This window comes from Filicampus tigris, chromosome 14 (genome assembly GCF_054856515.1).
Source record: "Filicampus tigris isolate MCC_2025a chromosome 14, RoL_Ftig_1.0, whole genome shotgun sequence".
Taxonomy (NCBI): domain Eukaryota; kingdom Metazoa; phylum Chordata; class Actinopteri; order Syngnathiformes; family Syngnathidae; genus Filicampus; species Filicampus tigris.
Genome location: NC_141230.1, coordinates 10,451,741 through 10,470,034, shown reverse-complemented (window position 1 = coordinate 10,470,034; position 18,294 = coordinate 10,451,741). Strand labels below are relative to the sequence as shown.

Genomic DNA, 18,294 nt, shown 5'->3' with positions numbered 1-18,294 from the left:
TTTGGACTGATGTCTTTGCCAGTTGCTCACAACACTTTTGACTTCATTGTCACTTTCAAACCTTCTTTAAACAATTTAGCCCACTTGTAGACATTTTTTCGGCTGAAACAAGTGGCACCATACACAGTTGACATTCTCCTATGAATTTCAACTGGTTTGCACCCTTGAGCAACCAAAAACTTGATAACTGACCGCTGTTCAAACCTGGAACATGCTTCTTTGGCGGCCATCTTTCTTAATCGCCAAAACTCCCAAAGTTTTTTTTAATCTGCAAAAGAAATTAAAGCCATGTGAAAAAGAAGTAAAACAGAAAAAAAAAGTAAGCTTCTATCTGGAGTAGAAGTCCTTATCCCGAAAAATTCACCTTATTTATTGAATGACCTTTGTACAAGACTCAAGAAAAAATAGAACATAATATAATTATGAGGAAAAAAAGGCTATTTTCTTATTATTGTTTTATTTTTCAATAAAAAGTAAGACAGTGTACAGAGAAAAAAAGTTTATCGTACTTTTTCCAATAAAAGTCGGATTTTTATAGAAAAGGTTAGATGTGACGTGATGAAAATAATGTCACAATGTCACGTGAATGAAGTCAAATTATACTACGGCACTCATGATAAAAAACTTTCTTTTGTTTTAATAAGAAAAAGTAAGAATGTATAACAAAATAAAATTTTACAAAGAAAAAATGGGGATTTTACGCCAATATATCTATATCTGCATGCCCCTGCTGCTTCTTTTGTGAAACCAGGTAAGGCAGTTGAGAACAGTTTCTCATTCACAGTGCCGACCTACTGGAACTTTAGGTTTCACCCCTCATGAATTCCGCCAAGCAACAAGTTTGTACGTCTAACCTGAACAGGGAACAGAATCCAAACGTGTTGATCTATGCTGCTAGAAAATTGTTGTGCTACACATTTAATCCCCACTGCTCCACATTAAATTGGACTTAAATTGTAGCTTGTGGACCACTGGCAGCGGAAAAAGCAAACAAACGAAATCTAAAAGATACCCCCCTTTTGGTTTATTGGGATTTCTCCTCAAAGGAGGGATTGGCATAAATAACAAGAAGGTTCTCCGTCCAACTGCCCATCTCCTGTGGAGAGATCCCCGCTGAGATGAACTTCTAATTGATGAATCACATCCGATGCCGTGTTGCCCCTGCTGTTCGGCACTGATTACTGAATCTCTTAAAAAAAAGAAAAAGTGAGAGGCACAAGTGTAGACTTCGATGTTCAAGAAGCACTTTTAAAGGACGAGTTGCACCAAACCATAATGTGACTTATTTACCTGAAAACTGCTTTTAAAATGTGGTCGTTTTGTCCATGTTTTTACTCGACAAAATTTATTTCACAGCCTGGCAACGACTTTAAGTTTTGCCTTCTTCAGTTGGAAAGACACTTCATTGCTCTTCATTGGCTTTGGCATATCACGATGTCACGATAAAATGTATATTGTGAGTTAGGAAGCTATTTGGGGTGCTAAAAATGCCAATATTTAAAAAACGAGTGTATATTGGTGAAAATATCACTGTTAAATGTACCGATTAATTTTCCCTTCTTAAAATTACATAGATAGGTCTTACCAAAAGCCTCCTTTCTCCCAAGACACTTTTTTGATTATCGCACAATGGCTTTATTATCATAAAGTACTTCCATGACCGCTGGCAAAATATCATGATTATGCTGTACACCGTTACTTGACTGAAACTAGTAAAAATACTTCTGCTTTTAACAACAGAATTTTCGGAGCCTGGAACTGCAAATATTTCAAAGCTGATACTCAAAATAGAAGTTTTTGAAAATGACACACCTTCACATCGCTTGAGGTTTTCTGTTCATCATTTTGACCCGCTGCACAATGAGCAACACTGCCAAAAACAACTGAAACATTGCACAACCTACAAAAAAAAAAAAAAAAAACTCAAGAAACATACCCTGTGACAAAAATGTTTTTCAGTGTAGTCATGACAACAGGAACTCATGAAACCCATCCATGGATCAGTCTTAAGGTCAATCCAATTTCACAGCGACATGCCTTGAAGGACTTAGCAGGACCGGGTTTCAGGTCTGTAGAATTCATCTATCTTTTTTCTATACCGCATATCCTCATTAGGATAGGTGTGCTTGAGCCTATCCCCGGTGACTTCGGGCAAGAGGCGGAGTACACCCTAGTCTGATCATCAGCCAATTGCAGGCCTGTGAATTCCTTCCACTTCAAAAAAAACAAATTGCTGTCTTAACTCTTTTTGACCACATCACGTATGTGACTGTGGTCAGTGCATGTTGTAAGTTAGAAGGGAGGCTTGACGTCTTTTATGCACACATGGTTATTGACTATTACGGTAAAAACATGTCATAATAGTGTCCGTCCCTCTAATACGGGCCCTCCCTCAATTAGTCGCTCAATTAAGACAAATAAACACCTCTCTCAAATAAACGCCATAAGAAGTCAAAATGAGTAGCAAGTAATCACCACAGTTCAGAAATGCTAGTGCTCAACACAGACAAAAAAATAACTACTGACATTTGATCTATTTTGTTAGCCAAAACACCAGCATTAAAGCTCAAACAATCGCTGAGATGAATAAAAGGTGTGGAGTCTTACTTCTTGTTGTAAACACGTTCTCTGCAAAGTAATATTGTGCATATTGTGTTCTAGTAGACATGCAATCATTCCACAGTGTTGTGTGCTTCCATGTTTGTGTTCCAAGGAGCTGTGAGTCTTTCTGTATTAGTTCCACTTAATCAGTTTTATGTTTTAACATTTTGCTACATTCATCCATAACAATCATTTGTTTACTCCACTTGGCAGGAAATGCAATATACAGGTGGTAATGTTTCATTATTATTATTTTCGTTATTATAGTTGCACGAGTACAAATAAATGCCACCCCTCAACAGACGACGCTACCGTTCTGCAGTTTACTAATGAAGCCAAAACCTTCAAATGATTTTGATTATCTTATTTGAATGCAATCCTTAAGTTCCCCTCAATGTTACAAACCAACATTAAAAACACAACATGATCCTTATTTTCCAGAATGAATCCCAGACAACCAGTTTTTTACTTAGACGTCTAAAAAAATAATTCTGGTGTTCTCTTAAAAAAAGAAAACTAAGAAAAACATGTATTTTGGAGCCAATGTTTTGGTTGTTGTGATGCATTTAGTACAAGAAGAGGCAAATGAGGCTGCATGCACATTCTTACGCAATGTTGAGAATTAGCATCACTGGCAAGCAGAATTGACGATTAGTTTGTCTGCCTTGAACTGGTCAGGACTTAATCCAGTCAGCACATGTTGGCATGGGAGAATGTCCAGATTGAAATTTTGATTCAGTGCCGTAGTCACTTTGTTATTTTTATATATTTTTTTCTAAAGTACAGCAGTATAAAGCACAATAAAGCAATTCTTACTATATACTACATTGAGATGATGTGATGATTTCATACTATACTGTAACATGTTTGAATTCTTTTTGCACTCATGTAATCGATATCTAACATTATTCTCACATATCATTTCTAGTAGAGGAAAAAAAACATGACCATGTTATTGACATTAATAAAGTGACATTCTTTACGTGGCCTTCTAATCGTATCAGTCTGCATGCCTTTCTTCTTACCCTGGGTGAATTTGGTTTGCAATCGTATTTATTTATTTATTCATTTATGGACACACATTTTATACACGCAGCACACACACAACCAAGGCTTCAATAATCAGTCAAAAGCCTTCACAATTAGCACCATAGGAGGTGCAACAAGCAGATCATATTCGGGCTGTGTACCATATGCTAAAATGATGGGCTTATGCCATGGCAACAGTGTCAATGGGAAGTAATTCGTGACGCAAGTTTATGGTCGACAACCCCGAGGACGTTGATGTTCACCAGTCTATGCAGCTCAAACTGCCTTTTCAGTTGAAGAGGAGTCCACACACAGTCACTTCACAGGACTACAATTCATTTCATTAAATAATAAAGATGTAATTTCTTTAGAATCATACTAACTGATGATATATATATATATATATATATATATATATATATATATATATATATATATATATATATATATATATATATATATATATATATATATGCATATATGCATTTATATATATATATATATATATATATATATATATATATATATCATCATCTGAGAAACCTTTATGTGCCTCAGTAGATGCTAATATCTCTGTTAATTCAAATGTCCATGTGTGAACGGTATTGCCTAAAAAAGTGAAGTGAGTGAAAGTACATTTACTAGCTACTTGTTTTTTGTTTTGTTTGTTTGTTTGTTTGTTTTCTGATGGGGAAAAAAAATTATAATCTAAGGGCGAGAGAAGTTCTCTTGTCTTGCTAACAATACAGGCTGTCAGAATGTCTGCCGCTCACCAGGAATAATGGCAGCCCGTGAATGGATTTGTCTCAAACAACAAACATGTCTTATCCGATGTTGTGTTTTGTATAAAAGTGGGTTCTCTAGACGGGCAATGAGCATTTTTCCAAAGCAAGTCTCGCTCCTCACCTCACCTGTCCCACCTCAGACACATTCTGTAAACATCGGAGATGATCCCACATATACGCGACTTTCTTTGATCTCAAATCAGGCGTCGCTCGCCCGTGGGCGATATCTCGGAGTTGTCACCTCCCCCTGATGTGTGATCAAACCCTATAAGAAATCAGACCCCATTCGTTCTCATGAACGCGCACAATCGAGGGCAGAACAATTGGTGGCATGAAACTTGCTAGCCCGTAAAAATGCATAAATTAACTGCTTCGTGGTTTGTACCGCCGGGTTCAAAGCGTACTTGGAAAAAAGTAGCGGCTTATAGTCCCGAAAATACAGTATGCATTTTTCATGTCAACTGCTGGAACTAGCGGCGTTGCACCCTCATGCAAAAGAATGAAGTGATTCACCGCACATTTGAATTGATCTGCAGGAAGAGATGTACAGTAGCATTCCAAATAGCCTGCAGAGCAACGAGGATTACAAAAGAAAATCTGTGCTCTTTACGTCAGAGCCTCAAGGGTATCTCAGAATTCCACCCAACTTGACAGCAATGTGAATTTTTACCTTCCCCAGGGCAAATATACTTTGTGATTTCTTTCTTTGCCCAGTAACGACATTTACTGATGCAGCAGTGATCAGAAATGCTCTCTTCCAGGTGATATTTTTTTAATAAAATGGAGCTGGTGGCAAAAATCAATATTTAGTGGATTTCTAACAGAAAGGTTTGCTGTAAATTCTCTTTTCCCTGAGAGACACTTTCGTAGAAAAATGAAAAGCAGCATGTCACCTTTGGTTAGTAATTCACTTGACTGACTCGTGGTTTCTATTCGCACCTCAGTGATGTTGTGGATGTTAGCGTGAACAGTTGTCTGTCTCTTTATGTGTTCTGTTATTGAATGGTGAGTAGTCTGGGTTGTATTCTGTCTTTTGCCCAAAGGCACCCGGGAGAGGCTCCAGCGACTGTTATTTCCACAAGTGACGCAGCAATTAGTCATCTCTCACCAATCAGTTCCAGGTAATCATTGCTGCGTGTCTTTGGTACATCATCTTTATGCATACCTGGTGTAAAGGTACAAGAAATAGTCATTGGAAAGTCAATACGTGAACTCTGACAAAGTCAGACGGATAAAGTCTTTTTGTGTTAATGGATGAAGCCACATCCAGTTTTGCGCTGTCCTTCACTTCTGTTTGTACAATCCATTCTGGGTTTTCCACTTAATGTCATGTTTGGTTTGTTTTGGTGTTGAGCTAGTTTCATGTTTTGCTCAGTGTTCTGTGTGTGTCTCGTCATGATTATTGTGTCCACCTGTGTGCCTTCCACTCCCTAGTGTTGGCCAATCAGCTCCCTCCTACCTTGTGTCTCTTGTCCGGGTGTTTCTCGTTGTCTCGTCAGTGTGCTTGTATTTAAGTTGCTAGTTTTTGTTCAGTTGGGTCATTGTCATGTATTTGCTGGTGTCCTATTTGTCGTAGTCTATGGCGCTGTCTCGTCAAGCCTCGTCACCTCCACAAGCCAAGCCCTGTAACCACACCAAGCCTCAGTATCCGGTCTATTGTGTTTTAATTTGTTTTCATTAAAACATCTGAACCAGTTCTCATGCCTCGCCCTCTCGCATTTGGGTCCTCCACATCATGACACTTAATATGCAAACACATTTTCTTCTATTGAAATGCTTTATGAGGCACCCAATGTGTGAAATTAGTTCAATTCACATCATGACGCTTTTGTGTTGTAGTGTTGTTAGAGCTCCTCATTTCCCTCAATGAATGACGCTCCCACAAGGGCGACTTGAAACCGCATTAGTTTGGCAAATATGTGTGTCTGAGAACAGAGATGGGAATTTTACTCAAATTTGCCGGTCCGTCATTTGTGGCATCCATCAGTTGCCTGGGTACCCGCCCGTCAACCGTCAATCCGTCATTTTTTTCAAGCCTAACTGTAATCGTCTGCCGGTCAAGTCTGACAGCAGGCTTCTGTCAGTAAACATCAAAGGTCCGCCAGTCCGTCCATTGTCAGATGAAAAATCCATCCATCCATCATCTGAACCAATTTGATTAAAATGGTAATCGGAGTGCACTAGCTACATAGTTAACGTGTTGGCTTGCTGGTCAAACAGCTCTACACTTACATATATTTGACATTTCAGTTTGCCTACACTTATTTGCCAATCTATTGAACTTTTAAGTGGGAACCTGCTTCCGCTTTACATCTTAAAAGTTTTACTTTTAAATTTTGCTGACCTTAACCAGAATGCTGTGTCACATTGTTACCTTCTGAAATGGAGTGTAGGCCTGCAAAATACCATTTCACAACCTTCTAACCCTACATTTCCAAAAATAAAAGTAGAAATGTAAAACTTAACTCACAAGAGCTTCTTTGTAAAACTGTCTCTGTATTCAAAGCTACTGTATTACTTATTTGCTCATTAATTAGTCAGCTTGACTAACTCTTGTTTCCCTCTCCGGTGCATTCCACCACCCGCTCTACATATACAGTCAATGCAGTCTGGGTCGCGTTTACGTCTCTCATCAGCAAATGGGCATCCGTCAATGATGGACTGTGACGTCCATTCAAACTTGACCAGGTTAGTGATAATTACACAGACGGACGAAAATCCACTTGCGTCTGTGCTTAGTCCGTCTTTTTTAAAGTTTCCCGTCTATCGTCTAATGTCAGCAAAACGGGCATCTGTCAGCGACGGAAAGATGGACCAGTCCGCCGGACGGACGGAATGCCCACCACTGTCAACATTCAATTGTGTGAATGACCATGTGAAAGGCCTTTAGACATACAGATGACACACGGGGGAACTGAGAACATTATAGGACGTCACACTTCCACAATAGTGTGTGTTAATATACTGCAGTTGATTTACATTAATGCATACTTGACATAGTAATTGATAAAAATATTTTATTTCAAAGATATATAATTGAAACACTAAGCAACACATGCATTAAACAGAAAATAAATGTGGGTCATTTTTGACCCATGTTGTGCATTAGAGGTGTAGTGAATCAAAAATGTTTTTTATTCACAAAGAAAAGAAAAATTAAATCGAGAATGCGTGATGATAAAAGACAAGTTAATTGAGGAATACCTTGAATACTGAAACCTGTAATTAATTCATTGCAAATATATAGAAAATTACTTTTCTTACTCATGTTGTGCATCAAAGGGTTATGAATAATACGCAGAAAATTGAATATGTGTTGGGCATATATAGACAAACAAGCGTTCACACACACAATTACGGCAAGAGAAAAAGTAGAGTCTTCGATAACCCTAAGAGGCCTTTTTCTGGAACATGGGAGACATGCAAATATGCTTTGAGTTAAAATAATTGAGTTTAAATCATTTGGGGGGGGGGGGATTTAATAAATGGCAATTGTAACAAGCCGTGTGAAACATGTTAGTAGACATGTTTTTCGTTGATTTTGTTTGTTTGTTTGTTTTTAATTGATCATTTTCATGTTCATGTTGGACAATGCTGTGTAAACACATTATTTGCACAATTCTAAAGGAATGTACAAAGAAGATTCCAAACACACGTCACCACCACAATTCTGTCGCTCATCCACTAATGATTACGAGTTGGCCAGTTCCTGAAATCCCTCTAATACATGGTTGAGCACAGTACCAATGAGGTATAAAGAGCATTTAGCAGAGAAGTTGGATGAAAAGGTGGAACTTGTCATGAGTTTATGATCAACATGGAAACAAAATCAGCAGTGAATGACAATTTGTAATACTACGTAACCGTGTTTTATGAACTAAAACTCTTTTCAGGAGACCCCAAGGACAGCATGTTTGTTCAACCATGAATATTGCATCGTCAAAGAGACCAAGCCATTTTCGACACTTTAGATTGGTCAATAATTTATAAAAATAACTCCCACAGATGTGGACTGACTAATAGTATAGATTTGTGAACAAATATGAACTTGACCAAATTATGACATAGGAGGTTCCGGCAGGATGCTAGTGATATGTATTTGCATGCAGTGTAGTCTACCAAATTCACAGACTACACTATAGACAAGCCTCGAAACCAAAATGAGGTGCGCCCGTTTTTACGCCTGCCTATGAAAACAGGGCCCCGATACTGACTACTACTAATTGATTTTCAAGTTTCTTTTGTTGCGACAATGACAATGATCTACCCGAAGAGAAAACGCTCTTACCTTGCTGACAGTTTAGGCTGTCACTGCAGCCTTCCTCGGAGCCGTCGCCGCTTTCAGCTATGGCTCAGAGGAAGGCTGCGGTGACAGCCGAAACTGTCAGCAAGGTAAGAGAGTTTTCTCTTCGGGTAGATCATTGTCATTGTCGCAACAAAAGAAACTTGAAAATCATTTAACAAATAAGAAGACAAGATGAACACTATTGGATTACTGACTACTACTAATGTTGCAATGTATATCTAATTGAGCTGCGGTGAAATATATCTGCATCGAAAAAATGTTACTCTTTATTTGTGAACGTTTGTAAATATATAGTACTGTAAATCTCAGGTTTTCAGGATATTTTCGGCATTCCACTTTCTATAGTACTTATCCTGTTCAGAGTCATGGCGAGCTGGAGCACACATTCAGGCTGACTTTGGGCGAAAGTTCAGCTACACACTTGAACGGTTGCCAGGCAACCACATTTTATAGAGAGACAGACAACCGGTCGGATGCACATTTACACTGTTATTGAGTGGGAACTGAACCCATGCTGGCTGCACTGAAGTGGCAAATGTACCACTCCACTAGCCAAGGGCAAAGGGTTAAATTTAAAAAAAGGGCCAGATTTAATTTTTGAAATGAATGAATGGGCAAGGTCATTTGTAGATGATGTTGATTAAAAAAAAAAAGACTTAAAATAATGACGCTAACTTTATTAAAATAAGAATTATTTTTTACTTATGTTTACGTAATTAACCAAATACTCGATAAAACAAATAAGAACATGTCAATGTATGTGTAGAATTTTTTGTTTTATTCACAATAAATAAATCAGGCAGATCTTTAACGAGATAAGTGAATAAAACAATTTTTGCGGGAAAATTCATTAAATATTTTAATCAACCAATTTTAGAAGTAAATAAACTGTTAAATGAATGCAACAAATATTACAGGACACTTGAGAGACTTGATAATGTTTGGTTGGATGCGCATGAAAAAACGGAGCGGCATGTATGCGTATGTGGACCCGCATGGGCCATACTTTGCTCATTACCATCAGTGACTCTTTTGTTGTTTTTTGACAATGTATACATTTCAACATAGGTGGGCATTCTGTCAGACTGACAGATGCCCATTTTGCTGACGATTGACAAATGACGGAAAACTTCTTAAAAATGACGGACAGAGCACTGACGGAAGTGGACTTTCGTCCGTCAGTGGAATCGGCACTAACGGCGTCCGTCACTAATGGTCCGTCAGTCCGCCACTGACGGGCGTCCGTTTTGCCAACGTTTCTTTGGGGGCTTGGGGATGGGTAGTGGGTGGATGGACTGACGGACCGACGGACTACTGGCAAACTAACTGACGGATGACGAATGTCAGACTAGAAAAAATTAGTCAAATGCCCACCTCTGCATTTCAACGTGCTCTACTATTAATATTTTGATTAGAGGACTGAGAACCCCTGAAGGTCAGATTTAACCCTGTGCTAAGTAGGGACAATACATCAGAGGTGTCAAACCCACATTGTGGTAAGAGGGCTACTATGATGTAAAAAACATACAAATGTGTCCGTGCTTGTGTCATAACAGGAATTACACAAGTGCCCCTGTAATATATTATTATTATTATTATCATTATTATTGTATAGTATATATTATATAGTGTGACAGAAAAGTCCCAGGACTGGTGTCACAAAAATACTGCATAGTCCTAACTCATACAATACGTTTTCCGCTTCAAAGTTTTGCACGTCTATATCCAGTCTTTTCTTCCACACATTGAGGCACTCCAAGAAAGATTCTTCTGGGTTCTCAGCAGCTCTGTCTTCATTTCTTCTGTCTTTAAAACGGGTGCCCTTGATGGCCCCCTTGAGCTTACTCCAGCATGGCAATGTTCTTCTATCGCACAGGTGTCGAACTCTGGTCCTCGAGGGCCGCTGTCCTGCCTGTTTTCCATCTCTCCCTGCTGCAACACATCTGTTTCAAACGATCAGCTCATCAGCAAGTTCTGCAGGGGCCTGAGCCCGATCGTTTGAATCAGTTGTGTTGCAGGAGGAAACCTCCAAGGCATGCAGGAGGGCCACCCCCAAGTACTCCTCGCCTCCTCTGCAGGATCTCTCTGTAGACATAATAGTTGATTGGCTGGCCCACCGTGCAGGGGACATCTCGTAGTTTGGGTTTGAAATATATCCTTTGTGACACCAGACTTGGAGCTTTTCTAAAATACCTCATTTAATGTTAATGACTAATTGAGTTTGATATCACAAGTCATGTACAACAGCAACAACCAAATGTTGTATGACTGTAAATACTATTGCTATAGTTTGTTATTGTTATTGTTTGTTATATAAGAAATGTTTATATCCGTCAAAAGTAAAGAAAAATGCCATTTTCATTGAGTTTTTCTGAAAAAATGAAAAGAGCAAATCCAGAAACATGAAGTAGACCCAGAAGTAAATCATGGAAAGGTTGTATAAAATTGCAGGGGATCCTCCATCACACTACATTGTTTTAAGATTACGAGTGGCACAACATGTTCTAGTTTGCCCAGTGGCGTAAGAATACATGGTGGTCATGCAGCACAAGTAGGCATGCACATTTAGCTCTGTATTTACTGTTTTCTATTGAATTCTGGTCAATTTATCAAGTGTTTTTCATACAAATATTTACTGTAATTATGATGTTACTGCTGTGTTAGTGTAGATGACTAATAGTGAGTTCAGATTGCTTCTGTAGAAGCGGAACTGTTAGGTAAATTGAGGCACCATTTTCCATGTCCAGTGAAATATATGCATCCCAGGTCGGACTTGCCTTTAATTTGGAACATAACATTCTTTTGAAAGGTATGCATGAGAATATGTTTTTGTTTATTTGGTTTGGATGGATGGACTCCAGCACACCCAAGATAAGCAGTACACAGAATGTATGGGTGCATGGAAGGGTATACTATAGATACTGTATGTTTTCATAGGATATTCTTTAACAATACATTTACTTTATTGTTCTCAACTTCTATAAAAGTGGGTCGCGACTTTATGACGATAGGAAAATGCAGGTCCCAGGTGAAAACAGTTAAAAACCACTACTTTCAAGGGCCATGTGGTGGGCTGGATCTGGCCCACGGAGCTTGAGTTTGTAGTGTCTGCAACTCTTTTAAAGCACAACATGCAAACATCTCAAATCTTATTGCATTTAAATTCTTCCAGATAACAACATCTTTGGATGTATTTTACAATGATTTAAAGAAGAATGTGGTCGCATTTAAGAAACTTTTTTTAACCAAGTGCTTCTCATTATAATCACATTAATGAAGCTAAAGAATAGCAGACACATGCTTGCTTGACCGGTGACAGAAAATCCTGAGACCGAGAAGAAACAATTACAGTGTGCAGTCGAGTCCAAGACAAGACCAAGGCTTTCAAAATGTGGTTTTAAGTGTTACAAGTTGCACTATGCGTCCGACTCCTACATGCCTACTTTTATATATAATTTATTTAAATTATTTATTTTTCAGAGACTGGAGGGTGGTGGTGGTGGTGGGGGGAGACTAATTAGCACGATCTCCTCTGCACAAAGAAGCTTATTGCGTCGGATTGGATGTACGTAATGAAGTGACCAGAGCCCGTGCGCCTCGAAACTTACCGAAGCAGGAGTTGATGAAGCCGTACCAGCTGCACCCGCTGGGGCCGAGCAGCCAATGTCCGTGGATGCTCGAGGCGAAGCTGAGCGTGGTGCCGAACACGCAGACCAGCATGTCGCTCACGCTGATGTTGAGCAGCAGCATGTTGACGGGCGTGCGCAGCTTCTTGAACTTGCAGAAGAGTAGCAGCACCACCAGGTTGTTGAGGAAGCCGAAAGTCATGATGAAGCCCAGCACCACGGAGAGCACCACGAAGCCGGTGGACGACAGGCGCGCCACGACCTCGCCGGGCTCCGCCAGCTCCGGGTCGTCGCTCAGGTTGAAGCCGCTCCAGTTGAGAGCCGCCTGGCCCGAGAACATCCTGGCGTCCATGCATGAGAGCTTGGGTGCACTTGTGTTGAGTTTACAAGATCTTTGCGCGCATTCCTTTTAAATTCCAATGCTTGTGATGATGAGGGTGATGCCTCACAGTCCCACCTGTTACTCCATCCAGCTTCTCCGTTTCTTTCTGAATAGACCACTTTTATTTAGCGCTTCACCCCACAATCCCGTTTTTCTCCCATTTTCCCCGCGCTGCAATGTAATCCACGCTCGCGGTTTTGCATGAAAGTGCGCCTCGCCGCGAGGTCCGGTATCTTTTTAAAGGCACCTTTGACGTCATCCCTACATCGTGAGCTGCAGGGATACGGTGGATATAGTGGGAGCGACCTTCTTTCTCCTCTCATTTACGTCCTTGTATTAATGTAGATTTTTTCCTTACTTCATCCTTCCTGACCGGGAGCTGTAAAAATCTATTTTCAGAAAAGTCTATTACTCATACTGTCAGCAATTGACGGAGACATTATCATGCCCCTATTTCTGTCCCTCAATGTAGTTACCAGACCACCCACAGTGGTAAAGTGACAATAAACATATAAACTTAGTTGCAACAATTAAGTTTTTGCACATTTTTTATATTACTGCCAAGTGTTTCTAATGTAACTTTTTAGAACAACAACCAATGTAGCTGGCGAGTCTCTAAACTTATCAACCAATCAGAATTTCCACTAGCCATTTTTTTTTTTCAAACTTTCTACCTCCCTATCTCTGTTCGTTTTTCGTGCTGGGTGCACCCTAGACTATAGTGTGAAATCAGGGATGTAATGGGACAAAAATTCGACCCGAAAATGTTCGTCGACAGTGGGAGTGGGGGGGTTATGACGGCCACCACATGCCGGAACAAATGTGTTGTGGGGGTGGCTGTCACGTGCCAAAACATGATCATCGACTGGGGGTGCAGACGGTCGATGGTAGCTGTCGTGCAACGAAACGTAATCGTCAATTGTTGGATAAGTCCGAAGGTTGTGTGCCGACATTGCTACATGAAATCGCGGCTATGTTGTGGCTAGCACGTCTAACATGCACGGGGCATCATCCGACTTTGAATGTTTCTTAGACGAGGAAGCAAGCAGTCTTTTTAGCCCAAAACGTCAAACTTAAATAGCAAGATTTATCATATTGTAGCGTTTTCCAGGAACACGCCGTCAGATGTAGTTTAATTATCACGTTTTTGTTAATCCAAGTACAACTGCCCGCGCTCTTCTTTCTCTGCTGCTCCACTCCCGATGCAGTCATGAACCTCGGAAACATCACAACTCAGCAACACACAAATCCGACCATAACACAGATAACTCAATTCGTTACAATATTCTGTTGAACATTCAAAGATTTCAATGCCTAAAAAGTGCTACAATTTCATAAAGACTTTTAAAAAAACTGATAAAAAGAGTTTTAATATAGTTAGCAATAATTGTAACTGTTATTGTATGTATTTTTTTTTTAATCACAAAAAGTGTATACATGTACTGTAATGACAACTGGACTTTAACTTGAATACTTAGGTGTGTCATAGGCTTTTGCTGCTGAGTGTTTAAAGATTTCAGTGTCTCAATAATTTACTAAATTAAGACATCTTTATTGTTAGTGTATTTTTTATTCTGGTGTCATTTCTTAGAATATCACCCGAATGGTTCGCTTTTATTTTATTTTTTCTAAAAAATGTACCATTTACTTGTCATCTTTTCAAAATAAACATATTTAAAAAAATAATAAATCATTTTTTTGTACCAAAAATATACTGAACCAAAGTTTCCAAAAAACCTAACCGAAATGTGATTTAGCGCACCGTTACACCCCTAATTATAGAATCGTATTCATTGGAAATGCAGGAGTCACTGCCAGGGTTACAAAGGACTGGGAACAAAACAGAGAGTATGGTTTGGCATCGTTTGAATTTGAACGATTCCGATCGATTCCGATTCCGGTTTCAATGATTCTCGATTTTGATTTGTTTCGGGGTGTCCTAACAACGACCCTTCATTTTAAGCACCTCGCGGTTACGACTAAAATAACATTTGACACAGCCCGTGTCACTTACCTGCATTATACTACGGTACTTATATACACTGAGCGGCAAGGCAGGAGAAAAACAATGTTTTAATTGTTCAATTGCTCAAATGCAAAAAAAAAAGGATTTAGAAGTTGTCAATGGAAAGCAACAACATACCACTCAAACTCACTAATGCCTCTATAAACCAATTCGATGGAAGCTGGTTGGGCATTGATGAATGGCGTATGCTTTGGGTAGTGCACACCGTTGACACGTCGGAGTCATTTTCAGGGCGTCAGGGGGCGTTTTTTGGCCAATTCAACATGATGAATGGAGAGTCACCACTGCTTTTCCGTCTAGAGTGCAGGGGTCTTCAATCCTGTTCCTCAAGGGCCGGCGTTCTGCCTGTTTTCCATCACTCCCTGCTGCAACACACACCTGATTCAAATGATCAGGATCGTGATCCAGTTTCGGACCTTTCTGATTATCTGACCATTTGAATCAGGCGTGTTCAGCACCGAGAGATGGAAAATAGGCAGGACACCAGCCATCGAGGAACAGGATTGAAGACCCCTGGTCCAGCACCTCACTAAGCAACAGTTATGCAACTGGCACAGCTCACCTCCGTATAAGATGTATTTACATGGTATGTCTCGTATTAGCACAGGTTCTGAATTCCCCATCATGTCTTCCCTGAAAGCAGCTAATATTGTGCTTCTGTGTCTCAATAGCTAGCTGAGCCCACTGGGATTTTTACTGTCCATCTGTCATAAGTCAGTTTCAAATAGGTTTTCACAGCAGCCGTTGTTCTTTGTTGTGGCACAGAAAACAATGAAAAGCATCCATGATGGATTTGTTCCAGCAATGTTTCACGGATCAGCAAAGCTCATGCGATTTGTTGCAGTACATTATGTGTGTTTTACAAATATCTGCTGCAAACTGAAATAATGATTATTTCATTCCTTGTTTTTTATTCTTCTTGTAGGTGATTTAGATTTTTACTTATTTATTTGTTCACTTGAATCAGCAGTCTCTTCTCACAGAGTTTCATAACAATGGACAACTGTTGGCACACATGCAGCGTGGGGTGGCTGTTAGTTAATTGTTTTCTTTAATCCCCTGTGTCAGTGTTTTCCATGGTTCATTTTGATAATGTGTCAGAATCACAAATTATGAGAGATAAGCTCCGTGTTAGCTTATTTTTTTCATGTCAATCCTCACTATAAACAGCTGTCATATGGTCCATTACAGAACATCTTCCCAGACAGATGGCTGCATAAATGATCTCGGAGGGATTTTTATCAGCCAATGATATAACCCAGTTTGGGACAGGCTGAAAATAGAAACGTCAAAAGATGACATGATCTTTGCTTATGAATGTCAAAGCTGTGAATTCATGACTGAATGTTTTGGATTTGATTTCTGAAAGCAAGACAAAATATTGCAGTGTAGCCACCAGTTACGTCCCACAATATATTACAAATGAAACACCAGATATCGATATCATCACTTTGTAATGTGCAAAAATTTTAAGTTGCACACTTTTCCACATCAGAATCTCTGAGTTTTCCTCAACACTGTGTATCTAAAAATACCACTACAAAACTAGATGTGGGACAAAAAAACAGAGCTGGGCAGTCCGTCCCTGGGCCGGACCGGTCGGACCCTCCAGCCCGGCCGGCTGCCCATTTTTGGGGCGGAGGGGTGGAGGGTGATAAATTTAAAAAAATGGCTGGACTAAGCACGGTCGGAAGTGGATTTTAGTCCGGCCCACTAATCGGCCCTCATGCGTGTGACGTGGTCGCGAGGCGGCCAAATTTAATCTCAGCCTACTCTGTGAAAGGCTTCTTTTTAGGCTTCTTTCAAAACAACTTGTGTTTGGGAGTATATTCAAGTTGCGCACAGCACTCAAGTATGGCACATCATGTACTGTCCTACTTCTGGAAATACGCCGTAGCAAACTGCTGTGTAGTGGTTTTCTGGCATGCTTTTATTTCGAAGGCTGGGAAGCGTGAAGGAGGGGACGTGTGGAAAATAAGTAACTTCTTGAATGCTAGCAGACGTGTCTTCTGTTGGACCCAAATAATTATACAATACGACAAAACCAACCCCAGGGCTCGCAATGGAACTTAGCACACGCAGCTGGGTAAGTACGTGAGTAAGTGGCGCGTTTGAAGTGTGTCCACAGCGGGTTTGAATAGTAAGTTAGCCAGCTAATTGTCCTTAAATAAACCTCTTCCGTTAGCATCTCTCCCGCGGGGGCATCATGCACTTTTTTTTTTTTTTTTGTGGCGTTGGAACGGGGCGGGGCAATGTTTATGAATATGGCCGGGGGGTCGCGGCCGGAAGGGTACCCAGGTCAATGGTGGAGGGTCGCGGCCGGACGGGCAAAAAAGGGTCAAGTGCCCAGCTCTGTGAAAAACACTTACTGTAAGTAACTACATGACTACAGTATATAAAGCACTTTGTGAGTGAAAAATGCTGTTTCTATAAGTTTTCTCAGCAGTTACAAGGATACCGTTATAAATTGTTGGTGATTTCAAAACCAGTTTATCGATTATGGCATGATCATTATTTTGCAACGTGATAGTAGTGGTATTAAGAGGGGGATTAGGAAGGCTCATGCCTAAAATGCACCTCTCGTCACCGATAGCTCAAGCCCACCTCAAGTAAAACGTTTTGCCTCACCTACAGTAATAAATTAAATTTGAATCCAAAGTTAAAGGTGTGTTGCAGCAGTGAGAAATGGAAAACAGACAGGGCAGCGGACCTCGAGGAACCGGATTTAAGACCGGAACCGGATTGAAGGGGAAATATGAAAAATGAGTTCCAATTTCCACTAGTATTTCACATATTCAACTTCAAATTATTTTCTTTAAATTGTATACTGATCTCCAACTGGTATCCTGTATCATATCTTGTATGAACATCGGGTATTTATGTATTTTTTGCCCCATGCAAACCTTTGCGTCTGCAATTAAAAAAAGCTGAAATGAATAAATGAATTCTACACAGCACCAGAGGAACTCATTATTGATTTCGTAAAAATATATTCATTTTACATTCCAACCTCTGGTTAACTTCCAACATCTCACTTAATATTCTCTTCATACGCTGTTCGAGAACATCCTGTATGGATACTGTAGCATAGAGTACTTTGTATGTGCTGCACTCTATGACATCTTCCTCTGTAATTGGCCATAATTACACACAGGAGTCATGCCTTCTACCTGTAATAATCATGCAGCAAGACTTAATATGAAATGTTTTTCAATTACCTTAGCTTTTCAGCTCCTTATCGTGAGACTGTTCTTTCGATTCCATCACATTCTACCTATAGATTCTCTCCATCTAGAGGAAATTTTAACTACTGTTTCATGAATCATTAAACCAAGGGATAGATTATGGTTATCTGGACTACATGACACAGCTATTACTCTCTTCTATTGAGGGTTCTGCTTTCTTCTGAAAGATAGCCAGATAAAAGTTAGTATTTTGTCACTGTTTCTATTCAACTCTCTCTATTTAGGAACGCTTGAACTGCTTTATCTGAAACTAAAAGTCATCTTTAATCGTTTCAAGGCCAGTAAATACAGAGA

The 18,294-nt window shown here is 39.8% G+C and overlaps 1 protein-coding gene across 1 annotated transcript in view; it reads right to left on the bottom strand.

Annotated features, from left to right (window-relative positions):
• Positions 1-12,932, bottom strand: part of tmtops2b (teleost multiple tissue opsin 2b) — a 31,470-nt gene extending 18,538 nt beyond the window's left edge. Inside the window, exon 1 of the mRNA XM_086051354.1 lies at positions 12,330-12,932. Within this exon, the coding sequence (XP_085907480.1) occupies positions 12,330-12,699 (370 nt within the window). The 5' untranslated portion in view covers positions 12,700-12,932. The remainder of the gene's footprint in view (positions 1-12,329) is intronic.
• Between the last annotated feature and the right edge of the window lie 5,362 nt (positions 12,933-18,294).